The sequence below is a fragment of the Amblyomma maculatum genome, chromosome 11, assembly GCF_055883805.1.
Source record: "Amblyomma maculatum isolate TAMU_Amacu chromosome 11, ASM5588380v1, whole genome shotgun sequence".
Lineage (NCBI taxonomy): Eukaryota > Metazoa > Arthropoda > Arachnida > Ixodida > Ixodidae > Amblyomma > Amblyomma maculatum.
The window spans coordinates 15,795,987-15,816,632 of NC_139354.1; the positions used below are offsets into that span (position 1 = coordinate 15,795,987).

Genomic DNA, 20,646 nt, shown 5'->3' on the forward strand with positions numbered 1-20,646 from the left:
CCACGGACCAAAGATCTTATCCGCCGTTAAAGGGCGAGGATCGAGGTGCAGTTGGAGAATAACCTAGTAATGTCTCACCTGTAAGCAGTAATTATAAAAGTTATCTTAAATGTGTCACCAACCTTCAAATAACTGGTAAAGCACTGCTAAAGGAACTACAAATAACTTCACTCATAAGAACCGAACAAAAGGGCGAGATCCCTAGAGAATTGAAGGCTCTCCCCAATTCCAAAGCATATGCATTCGTAGCGCATTATTGGCCGGAGACGGGCAAGAACCCTAGCTCTTCAACAGTTGTGGGATGGGAAACCACATACGCTGTAAGTGGATGCAGCAGGTCCTATAAACGGTGTTATGGCCGTAGTGGTATTGACCCCAAATGGAGACTCCATTAAATGCGCCTCGATCAAGACCGCAGACCCGGACTGTGAAGAAGAAGCCGCGATAGCCTTCACCGTAGCCACAAACCCAAAAGCAACGGTCCTCATGAACTAGCAAAACGCCTGCCGCAGTCTCCCAAGGGGAGCAATACAAAAAACAGCACTAAAACTCATTACCAAACGACCGCCGATCCTCTCCACAGTGGTGTGGTTCCCAGGGCATTTGGTACCCGACTTATGGGGAGGTAATGACGCCGCGAATCGGCATACCAGAGCAACACTTCACCGGGCCTACTCCCACCTGGTTGTATAGGCCCCAAACTGCACGACATAGAAAGGAATTCTGACGCAGTCAACGTCAGCGCAATGCCGTACGGGAAACAACTCTTTCTACACACAGAGGCTGGAGCAGTCTGCCCACCACCTCAAAAAAACACTAAGGGAAAAGGGGAACATACACCTCGGCGCATACAAACTGACCCACACCGAAAGTCGCACATCAGTGGCACCCCACGCCACACAGCCCTCGATGTAGACACTGCGACCGAATTGCATATACATGCCACATGATATGGGAATTCCAAGACACAGCCCAGGTAATCTGAACCCCAACCCGTTTATAGAGCATGTGGGGAACGATTTTTACTCGTTCTCCTGTTCTGAAACACCAGAAAAGTCGAATTTTAGACATTTATTTTTAGCAATGGAAGCCCTTAATATATTTCAGCTTACCTGCAGCTTGCGACAGAGCGGGCTTCAGTGTTATAATCAACTTAGTAAGTCATGGCTTTTCAAAACAATCGGTAACGACACTTCCTCAAGCATATAATCAGAAGCAGTTTATGCACAGCGCTCCGAAAATAAAGCAAAAGGAGTTTCATCCACAAAAATCTGTACAACGTCGAAGTACTATTTAAGCTTGGCTATTTCATCCAGGAGTTTGCCGAGTGGCTCGTGAAGAATGGCGTTCTTGGTTTCCAGTTCCGTAACTCTTGCATCCACATCAGGGTGGGTCTGCATCACTCCAGCTTGCAATTCCTGCAAAATGCCGAGACCACGTAGCAGTCATCCGAATCAAAAAGGCATAAATGGCAGTTTTTTTTTTTTTTGTTTTTTTGTAGCCGCTCGCCAAATGTGTGCGTCAATGACAGTAAATAACATCGAAATACCAATGGTAGTAGGCTGCACAAGTGTTTGTCTATACCTGTCCGGAAACATAAGGCTATTTCAAAGTTTGGCTGCAGCAACAAAACTCCTTTCTCTGATAATTAACTACTTTGGTACCGTAATGAATCATGACTATCACACTGCGTACAAGTAGCATTGTGTTTTGTTTCAGTTCAGTTCAGGCGTTCAGTCGTGTCCGACTCTTCGTGACCCTATGGACCATGTCACGCCACGCTTTCCGGTCTCTCACTATCTTCCTAACATCCCATAACTTCATCTGCAATGCCTCGAGGATGCCATCTAACCATCGCGTTCGCTGCCTACCCCTTCTCCGGCGACCCTCAACCTTTCCCAACATCAAATATTTCTCCAGCGACTCCTCTCTTCTCATCAGATGACCAAAGTAGCTGAGCTTTAACTTGAGAATTTTACCCTCCAATGTGCAGTCAGGGTTTATGGTCGACAATATCGACTGATTTGATCTTCTGGCAGTCCAAGGAACTCTTAAGAGTCTTCGCCAGCACCACAATTCAAACGCGTCAATTCTTCGGCGGTCAGCCTTTTTCACAGTCCAACTCTCGCATCCATACATCACAACTGGAAGGCTCAGTATTTAAATAAATGCAAATTACCTGTCCGAATCAGTTTAAAAGAGCTTTTAAAAACCGCTACTCTCAACCGTACCAACGAAGAAAAGAGTAAGTCTTTCCGGTTACAGGCCCTCAATGATTACTGCACGAGTCTCAAGCCCAAACCGCCCTTTAAACCGAAAACACGCAATAAGCGAGAACACAGAAGTCGCCATAGAGTTTTTGCAAACTATACGCTTTTTTTTTTTTTTTGCCGCGTGCGGCATCTGAGATTTAACTAACAGTACGGTTCAATATCGCTGCCTGTTAGCTTTGTGAATGTGCGTTAATCCAGTTTTCAGAATCTGTTTCAACATGCTGTTTTGTTTGTGAACAACCCACAAAGCAAAACAAATAGTAGTGAGGTGCGGTAAAGTCAAAAAGCGAATCGGACTATTAGAAAGGCCGAAGTTGAGATCTACGGAGGATTTTCACCACTTGGGCTGGTTTAACTTTCAGTGGCAGCATACAGTACACGGACGCCTTGCGTTTCGACTCCACCCGAAACTATGTCGCCGCCTCTGGGACCGAATCCGAGTCCCTAGGCTCAGTAGGCGGGTGCCCTAACCCTTCATCCACCACGGCAATCACATATTACAATATGAAACTAAACATTCAATAGCAATTCCTGTCTATGCAACACGCTGCTAGTTAAATAGGTGCGCAGTCTGCTCACAGTTTCTCTGAAATATGCAGATAGGAACTACTGGCCCTGCTAAACGAGTTGAGCATGCATACGTTTCTGGCCTAGATTTGTGTTGCGCCGAATTGTTCGGCAATTTTTCGCCGTTTGCTAGCATCGTCTTATGTAAACGAGTTCCAGTCTTGTTAAGACGTAACTTGTTGGTGACAGGGCATTCACGGCTTCTACGCGCTTACTTAAATGTGTAGGTCTTTAAATATCGTACAATATTTAACTACTCTTAGCGGGTCACACTAGAAGTCATGTCCGCCGGTACAGTTTCCTCTCATTCCTGTTTCGTACGTGAAGTCTAAAACAAAAGCTAACAACGAACATGTAGATGCCGCATCCACCCAGGCATTGTAGAAAAAAAGCCTGAAAAGTGTGGCCTAACAAACCTTTAAATACATAAGCTGCTGACCCACCGATGCCTCGTTTCTGAGCCTCATGTAAGAAAAAAAAAAAGCTTGTGCCAGCTAATCATGTACTGAAACACATTGATTGGGCTTCATACAAAGACACTGAGGCCGTTTATAAAAATGTTAGTATTTTGGGGGCATGCTAACATCAAACATGAGCATTAAATACTGTTCAAAAGACACAAGCTAAGCTGAATTTAACTTTCACGAGAAAAACATGGTATATACAAATTTTGTTCACCGGGCGCAGTCATTGGGAAGCGTTAGGTTTTTGACAATTGTGAGCTCGAAATTATGTGCCGCTCAGCGCCTATTTTACGAAACCGGCTAACACCTGTGTGACCCAGCGCCCCAAAAGCCTTAGTGGCTAGGGCACACTTAGGATTTTAAACTTCCTAGACTATCAAAATATGCAATCAAACGGAGTCAAAAGAGGCTCCTGCCTATGCTACATATTCCGATTTATACTTAACTGCTGGTACAAGTGAACAAAAAAAAGCTACACCAGAGACGTTCCGTTCCTGTCCTTTCTTTAGTTTCCATCACATACGTGAGGTAACAAACCGGCCGGCACTGGCGAATTTTTCTTCCTTACCATTTCTCTGTCCACTTCTCTATCTACTCCAGCTACGCAGAATGTGAACCAATACTTACGCTTATTTTTTTCATGAGGTCTTCCTGGTTGTCGCTCATGTTTATAAGAAGGTACTCCTCCTCTTTCTGTTGTCGAAAAATACGTAAATTTAAATCACCAACCGTCCCTTGACTCGAGCAATTAAACTTCGATTAGGGGCATTCCAATATCGAATTTCACCAGCAGAATGGCGCTTTTTATTTTCAAGCAAAATCATTAAAGATGGTCTCATTTTTGTAGCTTTTAACGCTTCTGGGATGTAAATACATGTCGAGAACTTCTCGTTTATAGAAGAATCGAATCACTCGTTGTGGTGACCGTCAGTCTCAACCAGCAGTTCACCATGCAGCAACCAGCTGCTAATTCGAGAAGAAATGACCTTGAACGTAATTCCTATCCCTCAGCGCAGGCTACCACCACTGTCGAGAAACACTTCTGAATGCACCCTCAGCCATGATACACAAACCAACCCCTTATTCAAAAGCAAACAGCCATAGAAATGAACTGTCAATTGAAAAATTTCTACAAAAAAGTTCCCCGAACTCTTGTTTTCAAATACAGACATATTATAAGTCATCCGGTCTATTCTCCGCCTACGTTTGCAGTTCACTAATAAAGCCATCAATAATTTTTAATCTTCAAATACCTCAAAAATACTGTATTAGAACGCATCATTCTTTTTCACGACAATTCCGCAATAACCATGTTACTTTGACTACCTCAAAATAATGGTTTAGACGTAGGAGCTGTTCTCACCTGTATATCCTCTACGTTTCGGAGCGAGTCCTTGAGAGAATTATTCTCAATGCGCAACTCCTGGAAAGAAAACATTAGCCGCAATTTAGTAAGCTCGCAAGACGCCTGAGCTTACTTCCAAACACTCAAGTAATGCACCTGGCAATGGTATTTTGGTATGTTCCAACCAAGTGACGCATAATTCCAAGTGACGGTTTTTTGTTGACACTACGCCAGCCAGCTCAGCTCGTCGCGTATGCTCGTATGCCGTAGCCACAAACGGCAGGCACAACGAAACCCTCAGGAGACTGCGTGCAGAAGAAACGGATAAAAAGTGCACTGCACGTCTCGAGAAAAGAAGGAAGAGGGCTTTGGCTGCTTTAATCGTTGAGTCTGGAGACGTCGAAGGTGGTCGGTGCGCAGACTTTGCACGAGAGTTTTACCGCCGCTTCACGAACAACCTTTTGGAAGGGTGTGCTCTATGTGCGACCGGCTGTGGCATAAAAATGATCTAACACCGGTGCGTGAACTTATTTATCCGACTGTGCATTTGGCCACAAGCGTAGCCATGCAGCCGTTGCTTTCGCAATTCAACTAGGGGTAACCACAGCTGAACCACCGTCAACGTTTTTTCTTTGCGAGCATTTTTAATGTTTCGAAAGGTAACTTGAATTACATGGTGTTCCCTAGAGTTCCTGAAATGTCGCTTAACCTGTTATGTCTACATTGTTTGGCGTCCTTCGCATCATATTTGCATGCAGTTTGGGAACGTGAATTAGTCTCCACCACTTCAGCTCCCTCGTTGCATAGAAACAAATGTGACAGCTTTTGGTGTCATATTCTAAGCCTAACATCATTGTCGCTGCAAACAGCAGTTGTGTACTTCTCGCTGAAGTTATCAGGTGTCCCGTGAAATAGATGAGCGGGTGTTTATCGTAGGCACTTCTCAGTAATCTGCCACTGTTCCGCGAGTTCTTTCCCTTTATATATTTGCTACTTCGTTATATTTTCTACTTTTATTTCACCACACGAAATCTATGGTCAGCATGTCAATTTCATTTATACAGCTAAAACAAGTGACAATAAATTTCATTGAAGTGTGATGAGCGAGCGACGATTACGCACCCTTGGTTATGGGTCAAGCCACACGTGTTACAATATTTCCGCTGCAAGCACATAAATGAAGTGGAAATGAGGGTACTCGTTATAATACATGAAGGAAAGAAGCCAACAGTCGACGAGGCAAAGGAAAGCATTGGGGATTGTACTTTGTCTCTTTTTTTTTTAATTTTTACTTCGGTAATCACATAAATTAGTAATGTAATCTGTTTAGGGGAAAGATAAACACAAAGTAGAAGGAAAAACAACGTACCGATGGTGGGGACCGAACCCACGACCTCCGAATATCGCGTCCGGTGCTCTTCCAATCCCCAATGCTTTCCCAATGCTTCCAAAGTACAATCCCCAATGCTTTCCTTGGCCTCGCCGACTGTTGGCTTCTTTCCTTCAAGATTTCCGCTGAACTTGCAAGGCAGATCTTCATGTTATTATTGGCTTTAAAATGCTCTAATCCCTTAATCCGGGGTAGAACTTGAGAAAGACGTTGGCTACACAGTACGAAAGAGCACTTAACAAGGATAGATGACGAGCCTCAGTTCGCTAGCCGAACCAACGTTTCGACATGTGCACTTTTCTTCGTCTGGAGTTTCACAGTATATAGTGTTCCTTACAAACCATGTGGTCCCTCCTGGCCCTTACCTGAACTTGGGCCTCCAATTTAAGGATCCGGTCCATGAAAAGGGTGCCATGTGCTGGCGAGAGTAAGTGAGACTCCATTTCTTTGTTGGATGCCTGAAAATCCATTACTAGGGTTATTTTACTTCGTGTTTATGGTAATTCGTCGCTTATTGATGCAATAATAAAGACAAATTACCTGAAACTTGCACCCAAGTCGCTGGTAAGGACACTTAACGGGCTTCTCAGGGCAGACATCCAAGTGTTCGCCCCTAAGCTAAACGCGAAAAAGATGTAGAAGGTTAGACATAACTATTCTGTAATCATGCAAGCAACTTTACAGTCTCCTGATCGCCCTGTAAAACTTAGCTCCTTCTTAATTAAGCATTTCATTCAAGCCTCTGCTTTTTCAAAAATGCTTAAGCTACTCGACTCTGAGACTTGACCACGGTGCAAGATATATAGGTGGGGACACAGCGTACCACGCCGGTTCCAGATAAAGTCCCCTAGTTAGTCTAAGCCGCACGAGATGGCAGTTCACTCAGCGGTCTGTGACGTAGTGGGAGGCAATGCTTTTCTATGGTGAATACACGCTTTTTGAGAGCAATTTTCTCGTAAACTGTGGCCGATGATGACAGAAAAATATTTTTGCCGCGTTGTTTTTGTCTAGGACCATTAGTCAGCGCAGTTTTATCAATCTGTGGCTTCGTGAATGCTTAAATAAAAGCGTAGAAGGCGAATAATGTTTCGCGTGGAGTTTGAACCTGCTGCACGCATAAGCGGCGGCACTTTGACAACAAAGCATTAACCTTCGGTCGTTTCATTTGTTCTTTGACTTTGCATCTTTTGTTCGCCCATCAGTGCGCCCGCTCATCCTTAGTTTGCTCCTTACTTTATTCCTTCCCTAAATTAGAGGTCCTCTAACTGGATTCTACCAGCTCCCACTGAATTGCCCCCCCCCCCCCTCTCTCACTTCCTCCTTACCATTACTTCTGTTAGCTTTTTTTCTTTTCCCTTATTCTTTTATCCTCAGGGTATTGGGTACAGTACAGAGGGGAAGATAATTTCACAACAATGGAAAAATAACACCGAGTATAATTCATTCAATACACAACAATAGAGGTGAAAGTACGGTTAACAGCTTTTTTGAATTTACGTTAGAGATTGGCGAACAGTAATATGATGTGGTGCGCAAAAGCCGCATATCAATCAGTTGATGAACATAAATGGATAGAGAGATCGTGCAGCCGTTCGTGCAGTCGGGATTCGTGCAAATATTGAAGACAGTTGAGCTTGCTTGAGGCAAAAAAGCCTTAAATCACGGCAGCATTTGTTCCGGTTTTCGTACGCATAACTCGTCCGTACTTTTCTTCGCTTGCTTATTCCATTCTTCCGCTCAGTTTGCACAAAGCGGTACGGGGCGCTGCTGCATTTCCTTCATTAGGTGGTTACGAATACCCTATGAATTTTTATATTTTTCTCCCATTCGCTTAACCGAACGCAGAATTCGCTTTCCCTGCTCTATTTACGCTATCCAAAGTGAGAAACCTGCTTCCCCGGCGCCTTCAATTCAATAACGATGACTTAATGGTTGAGTAATGTAGTACTCACTCCCCGATATTTAAACATAAAGTGCCGCTTCAACCTTTTCTTCACTTCGTTGTTAGGAATAAATTGCGTCAATAGTATTGACAAGCCAATAAATTATTCTGGACTTCGCTTCTTCACTGATGCAGTGGGCACGGCTTAAGAATAAAGTGCTACGGTGTTGCTTCTGGCGACGACGGGGAAACAGTACGGGCCACGCAAACGGCTCACGCGGGAGAAACGCGCCGCGCGATATCAGCAGGTTGCTATCGCAACGGCGTCGTCGATGTATGTGTTTTTTTCTTCCAGTGAAGATTCGCCGCTACATCGACGCTGACGCTGCGATCAGCGGCCCGGTTCGGAGGAGCGTGGCTGGTATTTTATCTGGAAACTTGCGTCCAGTGCCTCGCCCGTGCTGTGTCCCCACCTAAATATTCTTACACCGTGGACGTGACCTAGATCAACTTTCCAGGTTCAAAAAATTCCATGTTATCTTAGTTCGGCATGAATGTATCCTTTTCTCCTCCGAGATTTCCTACAGAATATTTTGACTGCTTGATGACCTGGTTGTACGTGCCATCAAAAACAATTCTGGAAGCTAACACAATGCGTGCTTGGCTTCATTTAGACTTGTTTCTGGTAAAATGTCCCTACCGAGGCCGAAATCAAGCCAGCACAGTCCTCTTCGAGAGCTCTATTCCATCAACAGAGGCGTATTGGACACTGTGGGATCGAATGTACGCAACGCAAGTCACTGGAGATATACCGGGTGTCATACAAGTCTTGCTTGAAGCGCTTTCAATTGGACGTGTCATTCTGCACGGCCAAAACCACAGCCTATAAACGCTTTCTTCTGAAACCCCAGCCTTTTAATTGACCTTGAAGCAAGGTGATACCCCGTTCCCTTCAAAGTATTTATTTCACATTAGCTCGAACAATCACATCAATCTCCGACCTCAATCAACCAAAGAATCTCGAATTATTTCCTAAACGCACATAGCAAAACACTAATGAAAATGTGCAAATACCAATGCTATAAAGCAAAAGGTGCGCTCCAAACTTGTTTTTATTCCACTTATTCTACGTATTAGCAACTACACCAGTACCCAATATGTTGTCACCATAAGGAGCAGAGGCATCTCAGCAGTCTTTTCTATTTTTTAAGCACATTTCCTTTTCCCAAGCAATTTTACATATCGGAAAGGATAAAACACTTCAGATAATTAAGTACATACTCACTTCAGCGTAGGTATCGAAATCTTCACCACAGTAGGTACAACTTGCTGGCCTGAGATCGCAGTCTTCCATGTGACTCTGCAAATGTTTTGAGGCAAGTTATCGAAGCTGTTTCTGTAATCCAAGACACGATGTAGTCTTTTTTAATTGATAAGCTTCCATAAACGATCAGAGAACGTTTCCTTCGTAATATTTCACCTAGCCTTTAATAGTGCTATCCCAGGGCCACACCGAACCCTCCAGGCTACAAGCAATTACTCCATTTAAATTAAGCAATTAAGCAATTACAGGCACATTTACGAATTCGTTCTTGAAACCACAGCAAGAGTCCTTAATGTTTAACCCCTCTCAGTCTGTTAACAGGCCTGTTGTACTGCAAATAAAATGGCTTTAACACCGATTCTTGTCTCACTATACTTATGATGAAAAGGCGCGAGAACAGCTTAAAAAGCCACACTACAATATTACGCGCCATCAACTCAACGTTGGTGCCTTACAGCTCTTTACCTTCACTCACATAAAAGTATCCGTATAAACAGTCTTTTATTATACCCAACATCACCAGCCAGAATCCTGGCGTAAGAGGAGCGGAAATAACACAGCAGCTTGATTGCTATCATCACCAGGGTCATTACAAGGCATCACCCTAGTTTACATCTATTCGTGCATCTAAGCACCAAAGCAGCAACGGAAGCCTTTGCTTCCGTTCAACATCTGTTAGTGTAACATCATCTCAATGGCTTTCCGGGATACGTAGCAGCTTCCACCGCATTGTTACGGTCAGAACGATATGCCAAATTTGGCGATTAACGGAAAGGCAGTAGTTGGGTCGAAAAACCTTACCTCTAGATTCCGGGCTTCCACTTCCACTTCGCAGTAGGGGCAAAAGAGCATCCTGGATTCGCAAAGATCAGCTACGTGCGATGACATCAACTTTTGGGCAACCTCTTCTCCACACAGTGTACAGCGCTTAGTTCTGCTGGTACAATTCTTATAGTGGCCCTTAGAAAAACGAAAAAAAAACGTAAAGTAAACCTGACCACAAAACACTTGTCAGCTTGTGTGAACCGCTGAATATTCTCGCACCCGCTGGATTTGCTTTGCAAATGAAGGGTGCCTTAAATTATTGATATATTTTGTAAGCACAATGTGTCGAGAAATATGACTTGCTACAAATATACCTCATATTTGTAATAGGCTAATTTTAGGGCTATATTATATTTCTACATCAAGGCAAACTTCTCCGAGAGGTACTGGGCGGTCTTCTGAGTGGTTTTGATATCACTGTTTCTATTCACGCTCACGATTGTTCCATTGCATCAGTTGAAATGTAACTTATTACGCGCGCAAGAAAACAAAAGGCCGAGATCCCCTCCTGCACATTAACATGCGGGAACACGCAGATTTGGAAAAAAAATGTTATTGAGTGCTGAAATAACCTGTGAGCCTCACTTCATGTCAAACGGTTTGACACAATGCCATCAGTGTGACTGAATACTTGCTGACCAGTTATATAAATATTCTGAACATTCAAATCCATTTCAAACCTAGTGCAGTCAACTCAAACAACAGAACTCACATCGGATGAGAACCCCTATTTGTTTATGCAGAATATTCCAGTCATTGGTAATAATTCTGTTTTGCGAGAAGCGAGTCATTGAAAAAGTGTCACAATGATCTTCACTGCTAGGAATGATTACGCCGACGATAACCTATTTTGCGATCGAACCGCATCAAAGGCAAGGAACTGATAATGCCGACTAAGAATGTGGTATGTCCTAAAATATATCGCGCACATAGCAAAATATTGTAATAAACTTGCCAAAAAAAGTGAGCATAGGTCTAAGCGCTCACAAAATAATTTTTGATTCCATGCGTGCAATACCTTCTGGCAATAAACTTTTCCCAAAATGGTTATGTTGAGCATTTCAAACGTAAATGCTCGCCTTAGCGGTGAATTCTATTTTTTCGCTGTGTCTGCAGTATTGCAACCAAGTTTGATATGCACACACAAGTGGTGCAAACCTAGAGTTCCTTACACTAACTAGAGGGAAAGCTGAAGGCGCTGCACTTCAGCCACCATGGGCGCGCTAAGAATCATGGGCCGGTGTGCTACTTGTTGCGGGACAGTCGGTTTTGCTCGGGTACGTGGAGTGGCGTTACTGCAATGTTTTTTTTTCGTTATCATCATCATCTGAAGGTGCGTACATAGACCGCGAAAGCCATAGTAGCGAAGGCGCAAAAGCAGACGTCGCCAATAAATGGTTTCTGTTTCCCAAAATGCCACTAAAAACTTTCTTAAGTGATTGCACAACCATAAATATTTTTATAACGTTTTTTTTATTTCAAAGTTTGCCTATTAAGTGCGAAATATTGGTATTTGTGCTGCTCAAAACTAAGCCAATAGGAGAAAGAGCCATCGCTTATATTGCATAAATATCACACTGACATGCTGTTTCTCTCTCTCTTTACAATTTATAGTCATAATATTGAATGATAGGACATTATTTACGGTAGAACAACGCTTATCTTTGCATTAGTTTTGGCCAAAAGTTGTAGTTCTGCACTCGGTAGCTCTCCGGCCCATGATGCTTTGAGCGCCCATGGTGGCTGAACTGGCCGTCTGGAAACTCCATGTAAACTCCCATAGACGGCAGCACAGCTTTCCCTCTAGGTAAGAGTAAGAAACTCTATGGTGCAAACTCTTTGCTTCAGCGAGGGCTTATCCCTTACCATGACGTCTCGAAGTGAGCCCTGGAAGGAACATCCCTCTTTCGGGCACATTGCAGTCAGAAGCAGCGCTTCAAGGAAGGCTTCGTTGCAAATAGTCGTCTGCGGAGGTAAAAAAATGTTTGAAATCACTTAAAGACAAGTACCGCAAAACGACGAAGAAAGGTGATGTCATGGCTGTGTCTGCGTGTCCTATACACCGAACGTGTCCTAAACGTGTCCTGTGTGTCCTATACACCTATACACAAGTTTCCGATACACCAAACGCAATTACCACCTAATCAACCAGTGCGAACACTTGGGTGTCACGATCATGTAACTTAAAATTTTTATAAACTACGCGGAAAACAAAGCCAGGTTTCTCAGCTAAGACTGCGATACGGCTTTCGCCTTAAATTTGCCTATACAAGCGTCCTGAGGGTTGCGTGTGTCTGCGTGTCTGTGTGTGTCTGCGTGTGCCTGCCTGTCTCTCTCTCTCTCTCCGTGTGTGTGTGTGTGTGTGTGTGTGTGTGTGTGTGTGTGTGTGTGTGTGTGTGTGTGTGTGTGTGTGTGTGTGTGTGTGTGTGTGTGTGTGTGTGTGTGTGTGTGTGTGTGTGTGTGTGTGTGTGTGTGTGTGTGTGTGTGTGTGTGTGTGTGTGTGTGTGTGTGTGTGTGTGTGTGTGTGTGTGTGTGTGTGTGTGTGTGTGTGTGTGTGTGTGTGTGTGTGTGTGTGTGTGTGTGTGTGTGTGTGTGTGTGTGTGTGTGTGTGTGTGTGTGTGCGTGTGTGTGCGTGTGTGCGTGTGTGTGCGCGTGCGTGTGTGTGCGTGTGCGTGTGTGTGTGCGTGTGTGTGCGCGTGCGTGTGTGTGCGCGTGCGTGTGTGTGCGCGTGCGTGTGTGTGCGCGTGCGTGTGCGCGTGCGTGTGTGTGCGCGTGCGTGCGTGTGTGCGTGTGTGCGTGTGCGTGTGCGCGCGTGCGTGTGTGTGTGTGTGTGTGTGCGTGCGTGCGTGCGTGCGTGCGTGCGTGTGTAAGGGAGGGAGGGAGGGGGGGGGTTGAAGGGCCTAGTAATACATCGCTCTACCAAAAAGTGTTTCACTGCATATCATTAGGCACGAAGCAATTCTTGTAGCGAGGCGTCACATTCATTACCTCTGAAATCCCGTGCGTGCATTCGTCGTTACAGCACTCGATCACTCCATCGTTGTCCAGCATATTCACGCATGATTGGCAGTACGAGCGTCCACATGATACTTTGAGAAGCTCTGCAGAAATATTCCCACAAAGTGAGCACTGCACCGAAGCCGGAATGTCTGTCGTGAAAGTGACTAAGTTGTCTTCAAACGTGTGGTTGCGATCTTTGACTAGAAGTTTATGCACCGTCATTGTGTTCCTCGGGGTCTCCTCGGAGCCTGGAATCATAAGTAGAAAAATCTGCAGACTTTACAACAGTAGCCGACTAGCACATGCACTCAAATGAGCACAAGATATAGTCCAATTACGGCAGTGACATCATAATGATGAGCAAATGTATCTCACGAAATATCAGTCGGCACTTTTTTGGGGGCACAAAAGCATTTCCCACCCTTTTTATTGACACACGGTAGAAACTTTCAAGATCTCAAGAGGTGGCCAAGAAAATGTGCACGAGCTTCAAAGGCAGCGGAGCATCAAGGTTCAATGTTTATATGCCTTTTAGTTTGGTTTTGGTTTTGAGGTCTAACGTCGCAAAGCGACTCAGGCTATGAGAGACGCCGTAGTGGAGGACTCCGGAAATTTCGACCACCTGGGGTTCTTTAACGTGCACTGACATCGCACAGCACGCGGACGCCCCTCCGCTTCGCCTCCATCGAAACGCAACCGCCAAGGTGGGGTTCGAACCCGGGTACTCCGGCACAGTAGTCGGGTGTCTTACCACTGCCAATATTTAATGTTCTCGACAATAATTTGGCCAAGGTAACGATTGCAAATAAATATTGGCCATGTTAGGTTTTTATTGCAAATGTGCATATTTTCAAAATATTAATCGCACTATATTTTATTTTTTATTTATTCATACTGCCGACACAGGCCAAGGCAGGAGTTGCATTTTGTGAGTACATATATTACCGAACTTTTGCACGTATTATACAACTAAATCAGACAAATGTCAAAAAACTCTTTGAACATGAACTAAATTGGCACGTAACAGATGGCACATGATTTAACAAACTATAGTGAAAGACAAGTAAAAAGTTCTCAAACCATCAGTCGCAGAAAAAAAAGTGCATGCCAGAAAGCAGGTCCCCCTGATAAGCTTTAAATGATAGAAAACAAGGAAGCAACGCAAATATAAACAGGTAATAACAAGGCAGGTGTACAAATCATATCTTCATGAAATCATGAAATGCCCTCACAGTGCAGTTTCAAAGCTCTTAACCTTGGATTTTAAAATAAGTTCTTTGGGCGATCTGTTCCAGTCACCAATTGTCCTCACGAGAAAAGAATAACGAAAAGAGTCCGTCTTGTAAATCAGTGGTTTGATATGTTTGATGTGTTTTGTCCTTGACTGGGTGGAATTATCGGCTACAATGTGTCTTCTGAGGTTTACTTTGTAATAGCCATGCAATATATTGTAGAACAGAATCCTATTGTGCTCCATTTTTTTCTTAACAGTTGTTAGCGCAGCTTTTTTCCCAAGTTCTGAAACTGACTGCATTCTGGAATAAGCACTATAAATGAACGTAAAGGCCTTGTTCTGCACACGTTCACATTTCAAGATATTTTGCTCAGTGTATGGCTTCCAAACAGGACTTGCGTAGGTAAGTAATGGTAGAATTGTCATTTTATACGTCATCAACTTCACTTCAGGCGTGGCATCAGAAAGCTTCTTACGCAGTGTCCAAAGCTTTCCAATCACCTTGTCACAGACTTGATCTACCTGAGATAATCAGTTTAGGTCATGTCTAAGACACACGCCCAAGTACCTAAACTCAGTGACAACTTTCAAGATGACATTGTTGATTTTATACGAAAAAGCAAGAGGCTGTTTTTTTGCGCGTCATGTACATACAAACTGTCTTTTCTGTATTCTTGTCCATTTGCCACCTTTCACACCAAGTGCTGATTATGTCCAGGTGGTCATTCAGTCTGCTCTGATAATCACGAGATTGTATGTTAGATATAAATAGTAGTATCGTCTGCATAGTTTATAGTTATATCTGGTGAAAAACCGACGCTCGTATCGCTTATATACAAAGAAAAAAGCAAAGGACCTATGACAGACCCTTGCGGAGTCTTACATTTTTACATGATCTGGCTACATTATCAAGAGAAACAAACTGCTTTCTGTGGGTTAGGTATGCCTCCATCCATTTTATTGCCATATTATTCAACAGGTTCCTAAGTTTTACCATAACTTTCGGTGGGATATCCTGTCAAACGCTCTCTTAAAATCGATAAAGATAATATCTATTTGTCCTCTTTCGTCAATACATTTTGCAATCTCATGTACAACTTCAATTAATATAGTTACAGTAGAATATCCGTGCCGAAAACCGTGCTGGTGGCTACCCAGAAATCAGTTTGCTTCAGCAAAATCCAATAAGTGTGCAGATGTGCTCAAATGCTTTGCAGAACGTGCTCGTCAAAGATATTGGCCGGTAGTTTGCTACGTCATGTTTTGTTCCTTGTTTGTGCATTGGGATCACTTTCGCATACTTCCAGTCGCCAGGGACGTCACCAGCTAGAAGAGACTTTTTATATCTTACTACAAGATAGTAAGAACACCATTCTGCATGTCGTTTAGAAAAGGTATTAGGGATTTCGTCTGGTCCGACGGATTTTTTCGTATCGAGATTTCGAAGCAGGATTAGGACACCCTCTTGACTAATTTTTATATCCTGTAAGGATGGTGTATTAGGTAATTCGTCCAGTAGTGGTGTTGTGCCGTCGTCCCATGTAAATACGGACTCAAAATAGTCATTAAACAGGCATGCCATTTTAGTACTATCACTAACTGTTCAAGTAGCAGTTTTTAGGAATGGAATGGGAGATTTCTGTTTTTAAAAATGGCGCCAGAATATTCCCGATGTGGTTTTAATAAACGTTGCCAAAGATTAATTCATAAAGTGCTGCTTTGCTTTTGAAATCTCCGATTTAAATGCATGGGGAAAGCCTCCTAATCATTTCGTTTGTTACATTTGAGGTTGGATTTACGCGTTTGGTTTTCAGACGCTTCAACTGACACTTCATGTGAACAATACTCCGTGATATCCATGGGTTTCTCTTGCAGACCTTCTTGAAGCGCATAAGAATAAAGTATTTTATGCAGTGGTGAATTAACTGTTTCAACCGTTCCCAAGCTTCATTTACAGATGTAGACTCAAGATCTTCAAAATTACTGAAACCGTCGAAACTTTTCTCTAGACATTCCAGTAAGGAACTAAAGCAGTTTTAACGTGGTGTCGAGTTTGACATTTGATGGCGGACGATTACGATCATGTGGTCTGAAAGGCCATTGAGAACTTCACAGCATCGATTATATTGTGTTACCGATTGGCTCAAAAGGACTAGATTCAGTAGGTAGTTTCCAGAATCATGCATTCGCGTAGGCGTGGTGACCAGCTGGGTCATATTTAGGGAAAATACGAGGTCTAAAAACGCACAGGATGTTCCCACATCAACCGTGCCTACTTTGTATTTTATCCAGTCTATGTGGGGCAGATTGAAATCCCCAGCCATTATAATTTTCTTGGTTGTGTTAGCAAACAGAGGCATTAAAAAATCAGTGACTGCATATATTCTTCAGTAGTACCTAGAGGTCTGTACACTGTAATGACCGTGAAGGAAGTATTTTCGATTTCCATAGTACACAAGGCGCACTCTAGGTCAAATGGTGACGGTATTTCTACGCAAATAATGCTAGATTTATGAACAATAGCAACACCTCCACATCTGGTTCCACGGTCCTTACGGATAGTTAGGCGGTAGAAGTTCTGCACTGTCCATAAACTCACTCAGCCAGGTTTCGGTCACAATGATTACGTCTGGTTCATGCTCAAGAAGGATGCTTTTGAAATGTGAAGTTTTATTCGCTAAAATTCGCGCATTGAAGTTTATAACAGCTAGCGGTCAGGAAGACGTCTCTGCTTGCTCCTGCTAATTTTGGCTGTCATTTGCGCTGTCGTTTGGGCTGCGACGAGCTACCTATAAGCCATCCGCGTCGCAGCATCGTCGTTCCAGTAGTATGGCTTATCATTAACATATAACTTTTCGTGCATAAGACGCACACGTGTTCCATTTAGTTTTTCGTTCTTTACGCTTTCCCAGAGGTGTTTTCTGCGACAAGCCGTAGCCTTGGAAAAACCTTCGCTGACAGAGATGCCAGTGTTCTCAAGCTTTTTGCACATATGGCGGACAAAAACAAGCAGTGACAGCTTCTTCGGGCACTGATGTCTACCAGCCAATGGTGGCAGGGGTTCCTTCTTACTAATCCGAACAGCCTAGCAGGCGAGGCTCACTGCAGCAGAAAGAATTATGGGCATGCCCTTGCCCTCGCTTGCCTTGTCATCTCCTGCGTCTTCCGGAGCAGAAGCGCCGGGCAATCAACGCTTGCGCGCTACTGTTAAAGAATTGACAGGCTCTACAACCGCAACGGAAAAAAGATTAGCACAAGTGACATGACCGCAGAAAAAAAAATTGTGAGGCGCTCTGGTTGCTGCACGCACGATTAGCTGAAAGTTCCAGACACATTCTATTTCAAAAATGGGGGGTGGCCGGTCGAAAAGAGCCAATCACGACGTTGGCCGTTTTAAACTCATGCTTTAAATGAAAGTTTGTATTTTCCTTATAGGGAAAAGTATGCGCCCATATGGCTACCACATTTAGTTTTTTGATGGCGCTGTGAACAACGGTACCTTTTTCGCGCTGTCAACCGTAAAATGCCAGCTTTGCACAATGAGCTGCTTTCTGCCACCCACCCCCACTACGCAAATTGAAACGTCCCTTGCACTCTCGATATCGGCACGTGCGTCAACAACAGCGCCACGTCTCGCACTTTTATCAGTCCAATAAAGGACTACTTTTGCAGATGTTTTCAGTGCTGCAGAAAGACTACCCGCATTCTCCCAAACACCCGATGTCTGAAGCAGATTCCAAGTGTCCACAAAAAGTGTGTTAGATACAGCGTCTTTCCTTTCCTGACAGCCAATTATTAAGTAGGAAACACATCCACCTCCGGTAGGCCTGCTTCACTGACTACGAAGCTGTGTTGACCAAACTTTGTTACGAAGTGTGATTGTTATTCAACGCCATTAACAATAAAAGCATTACATTAAGAAGACCATCTCTCTAAAGCACATGCAATGTGTGCTCTGGAAGCATGGCCGCCTGGTGAACACAACAAAATAACGTTTAATAATTAAGACACAGCAAACACAATCCTATAAAAACGTCCTGTTGCTGAACGATATTGCGCGATTAACTGAGTTGAACTGTCTTTTTTTTTTTTTTTCATTGCAGCTTGGTGTATTTCAGATACACAAGTCATCACTTGATGAAGCAGCACATCAATTAAGCAGATATATCATTCTCGGAAAAAAACATCTGCTTATAGTAATGTTCCATTTTGCGAATGTCTTAGGTCATGCTTTGGAACGAACACTGCAACAGGTTTTAATATCGCCCGCGTAAGCATTCTCTGATATAGGTTTCCATGGAAACAGCTGCCAGATGCAAAGCCGAGAAAAAATAACACAGTTTATAGTGGTCAACCCCGCAAAACTGAATCCTGAACTGACCCCTTCTCGCATTGCGGTGCGAAGGGAGTTCGGGCCACTATCATTTTTCCCTATGACAACCAAACATGAAAACAAATAGATACTCATAACCCATCTTCTGACGCGTTGTCTACACGCCATATATCATGTATTCCTGTAAAAGATTCCAGCCTTTTATTGGCTATTTCCTTGTCATAGCGGTCACCCATACCTTCCAACCTTATGTAAATATGAATAATCCTTTTCCTAATGCCCGTCTTCTCATTTCAGCATATTGGCTTTGAGAAAATAACACCTCCTATCGTTCAACATTTCGCGGATAGTGGCATTCGAACGAACCTAAGCTGATTAATCTGCATTACAGCGCATATTAATTTCGACGCATACGATCCTAAAGGCACAAGCTCAGGTAAAGCGCCACGCACGTAAATGCATATGCCTATTTCCAAGCAGCCGCATTGCACAGGACAACTCTTCAAACACTTGATTCATTCACCTTCTAGTGTTCATTTGAAATTTGCCACCGCAGTAGCACAGGCACCAAATGTGGTTCTGATTCGAATGAGTGGAACACGTTCCGAATCCGAAACCACGCGAAATGTATTTCGAAATGTAAAAGTGCAGCGGTACTTTCATCTACAGTTTGTCATAATATTAACGCCATCAAGCACTAATACCCGTTTTAAGCGCAGTGTGCCTCAGGCATTGTCACATGCTCCACTGCAAGGCACGCATCGTTTCCTGATACAAATACCCCACGGCTACTTTTCGTAACACACCAGTCCCAACAGCTATGTTATCGCACGCGCTGGCTGCGTATGACTCACATATCGGCCCGTGCCTGCCTCCTATGCCTAACGACCCGAAGTTTAGCTCTAATTAGGGCTTGTAGCGACGTTGACTTACTTGTTTTAGTTTACGCAACACAGCTGCCTTCAGCTGCTCGAACACTGCAAATTCAGTCAGCACGCAAACGCACTTGCCTTGCCGTCGCCGCCGCTTCAGCCGACCGAGACACGCAGGAACCGCCTCACGAGCCGCTGCTCTCTGCCAGCGCTGGTGACACTTAGAAAGGAAGTGACTGCACGCTCCCTTTATCGGTTGCCATAGAAACATGATAGCGCCGTCGTTCAGGGAGCAGTAGAAAAAAAAAATCCTAGCTTGGCGCCTGCTGCTGGCCGGCCGCGTTCCCTTGGTTACTTCGTAACCGGTAGAAACGCAAGCACTTTTTTTTTTTTCAGGAGCAACAGACGATAAAAGCGAGACATTAATTCCATGCCTAAAGAGAGCAACAGAAAATCGTCCACTATATATATATTGCCATTCATTGATTTTTTTTTTTTTTTTGTCTGTTGTGTAGTTTTCGCTTTCAGCGTGAGAGGTAGCTTCCGCGCCCTTGCTGGATGAGGTTTGTCTCCTCTACGGACATAAACATCCCATTTCTTATGACCCACAGGACAACATTTATGACTATATTATAGATACGACGATGTTCTTATTGAACGAATACTGACAACTTTAATTAATCAAGGTATTCTCCGCTATGCACGCCGGGAAAGAGCTCACCTGCCTTGTGCCGGTGATTGAAGTTAACATTTAGTTTATCGAAGCTAATATTTAGATATTTCAGGCAATTACAGACGCACACAAGTCGTACGCTGTCTCCAGCACTGCGTTCCATCTAGTGTGCAACCTTACAACTACACCACCATTGTAAACGCTCTGGGAACAGCTCTTATGCTTTCGGGGAAGAAGGTCCATGGAAAGAAGCTATAAATTTTCAGACGCGCCGCTGAGTTACGATTTCTGGCTTAGACCAATAAGAGAGTTGAGCGAATGGCTGTTTCCGTCATTTTATCGCACATTCTTTTTCTTTGCACAAAAGGGGAGGGAGGGGGGCACATTTTACCTTTGCGTGTTTGACCTTTCAGCCCTTTTATCTATGCGCTTCTCAAAAACATATCGCACTCGAGCAGCCCCTC

The 20,646-nt window shown here is 43.8% G+C and overlaps 1 protein-coding gene across 4 annotated transcripts; it reads right to left on the reverse strand.

Moving 5' to 3' along the window:
- Nucleotides 1-1,056: 1,056 nt before the first annotated feature.
- Nucleotides 1,057-19,801, reverse strand: LOC146172927 (TNF receptor-associated factor 2-like). 4 transcript variants are annotated; one of them, XM_084584415.1, is made up of 10 exons: nucleotides 19,648-19,801; nucleotides 13,059-13,318; nucleotides 11,937-12,035; nucleotides 10,047-10,205; nucleotides 9,207-9,281; nucleotides 6,580-6,657; nucleotides 6,405-6,497; nucleotides 4,668-4,727; nucleotides 3,932-3,997; nucleotides 1,057-1,418 (listed from the first exon to the last, which is right to left on the reverse strand). In XM_084584415.1, exons 1-10 carry the CDS (start codon nucleotides 19,778-19,780, stop codon nucleotides 1,290-1,292), a joined length of 1,152 nt encoding a protein of 383 aa, XP_084440541.1. In that variant the 5' UTR covers nucleotides 19,781-19,801; the 3' UTR covers nucleotides 1,057-1,289. The 4 variants fall into 4 exon arrangements, with proteins under 4 accessions (XP_084440541.1, XP_084440542.1, XP_084440543.1 ...); XM_084584416.1 differs by having other exon boundaries at nucleotides 19,644-19,765; XM_084584417.1 differs by having other exon boundaries at nucleotides 19,571-19,697.
- Nucleotides 19,802-20,646: the final 845 nt, after the last annotated feature.

Coding starts and splice junctions, on each gene's coding strand:
- LOC146172927 (XM_084584415.1), bottom strand. CDS start 19,780: ATGTTTCTATGGCAACCGATAAAGGGAGCGTGCAGTCACTTCCTTTCT. Junction 10,206..11,936: donor GCTCACTTCGAGACGTCATG/GTAAGGGATAAG, acceptor CGTTTTTCTAAG/GGCCACTATAAGAATTGTAC. Junction 1,419..3,931: donor ACCTCATGAAAAAAATAAGC/GTAAGTATTGGT, acceptor GGCATTTTGCAG/GAATTGCAAGCTGGAGTGAT.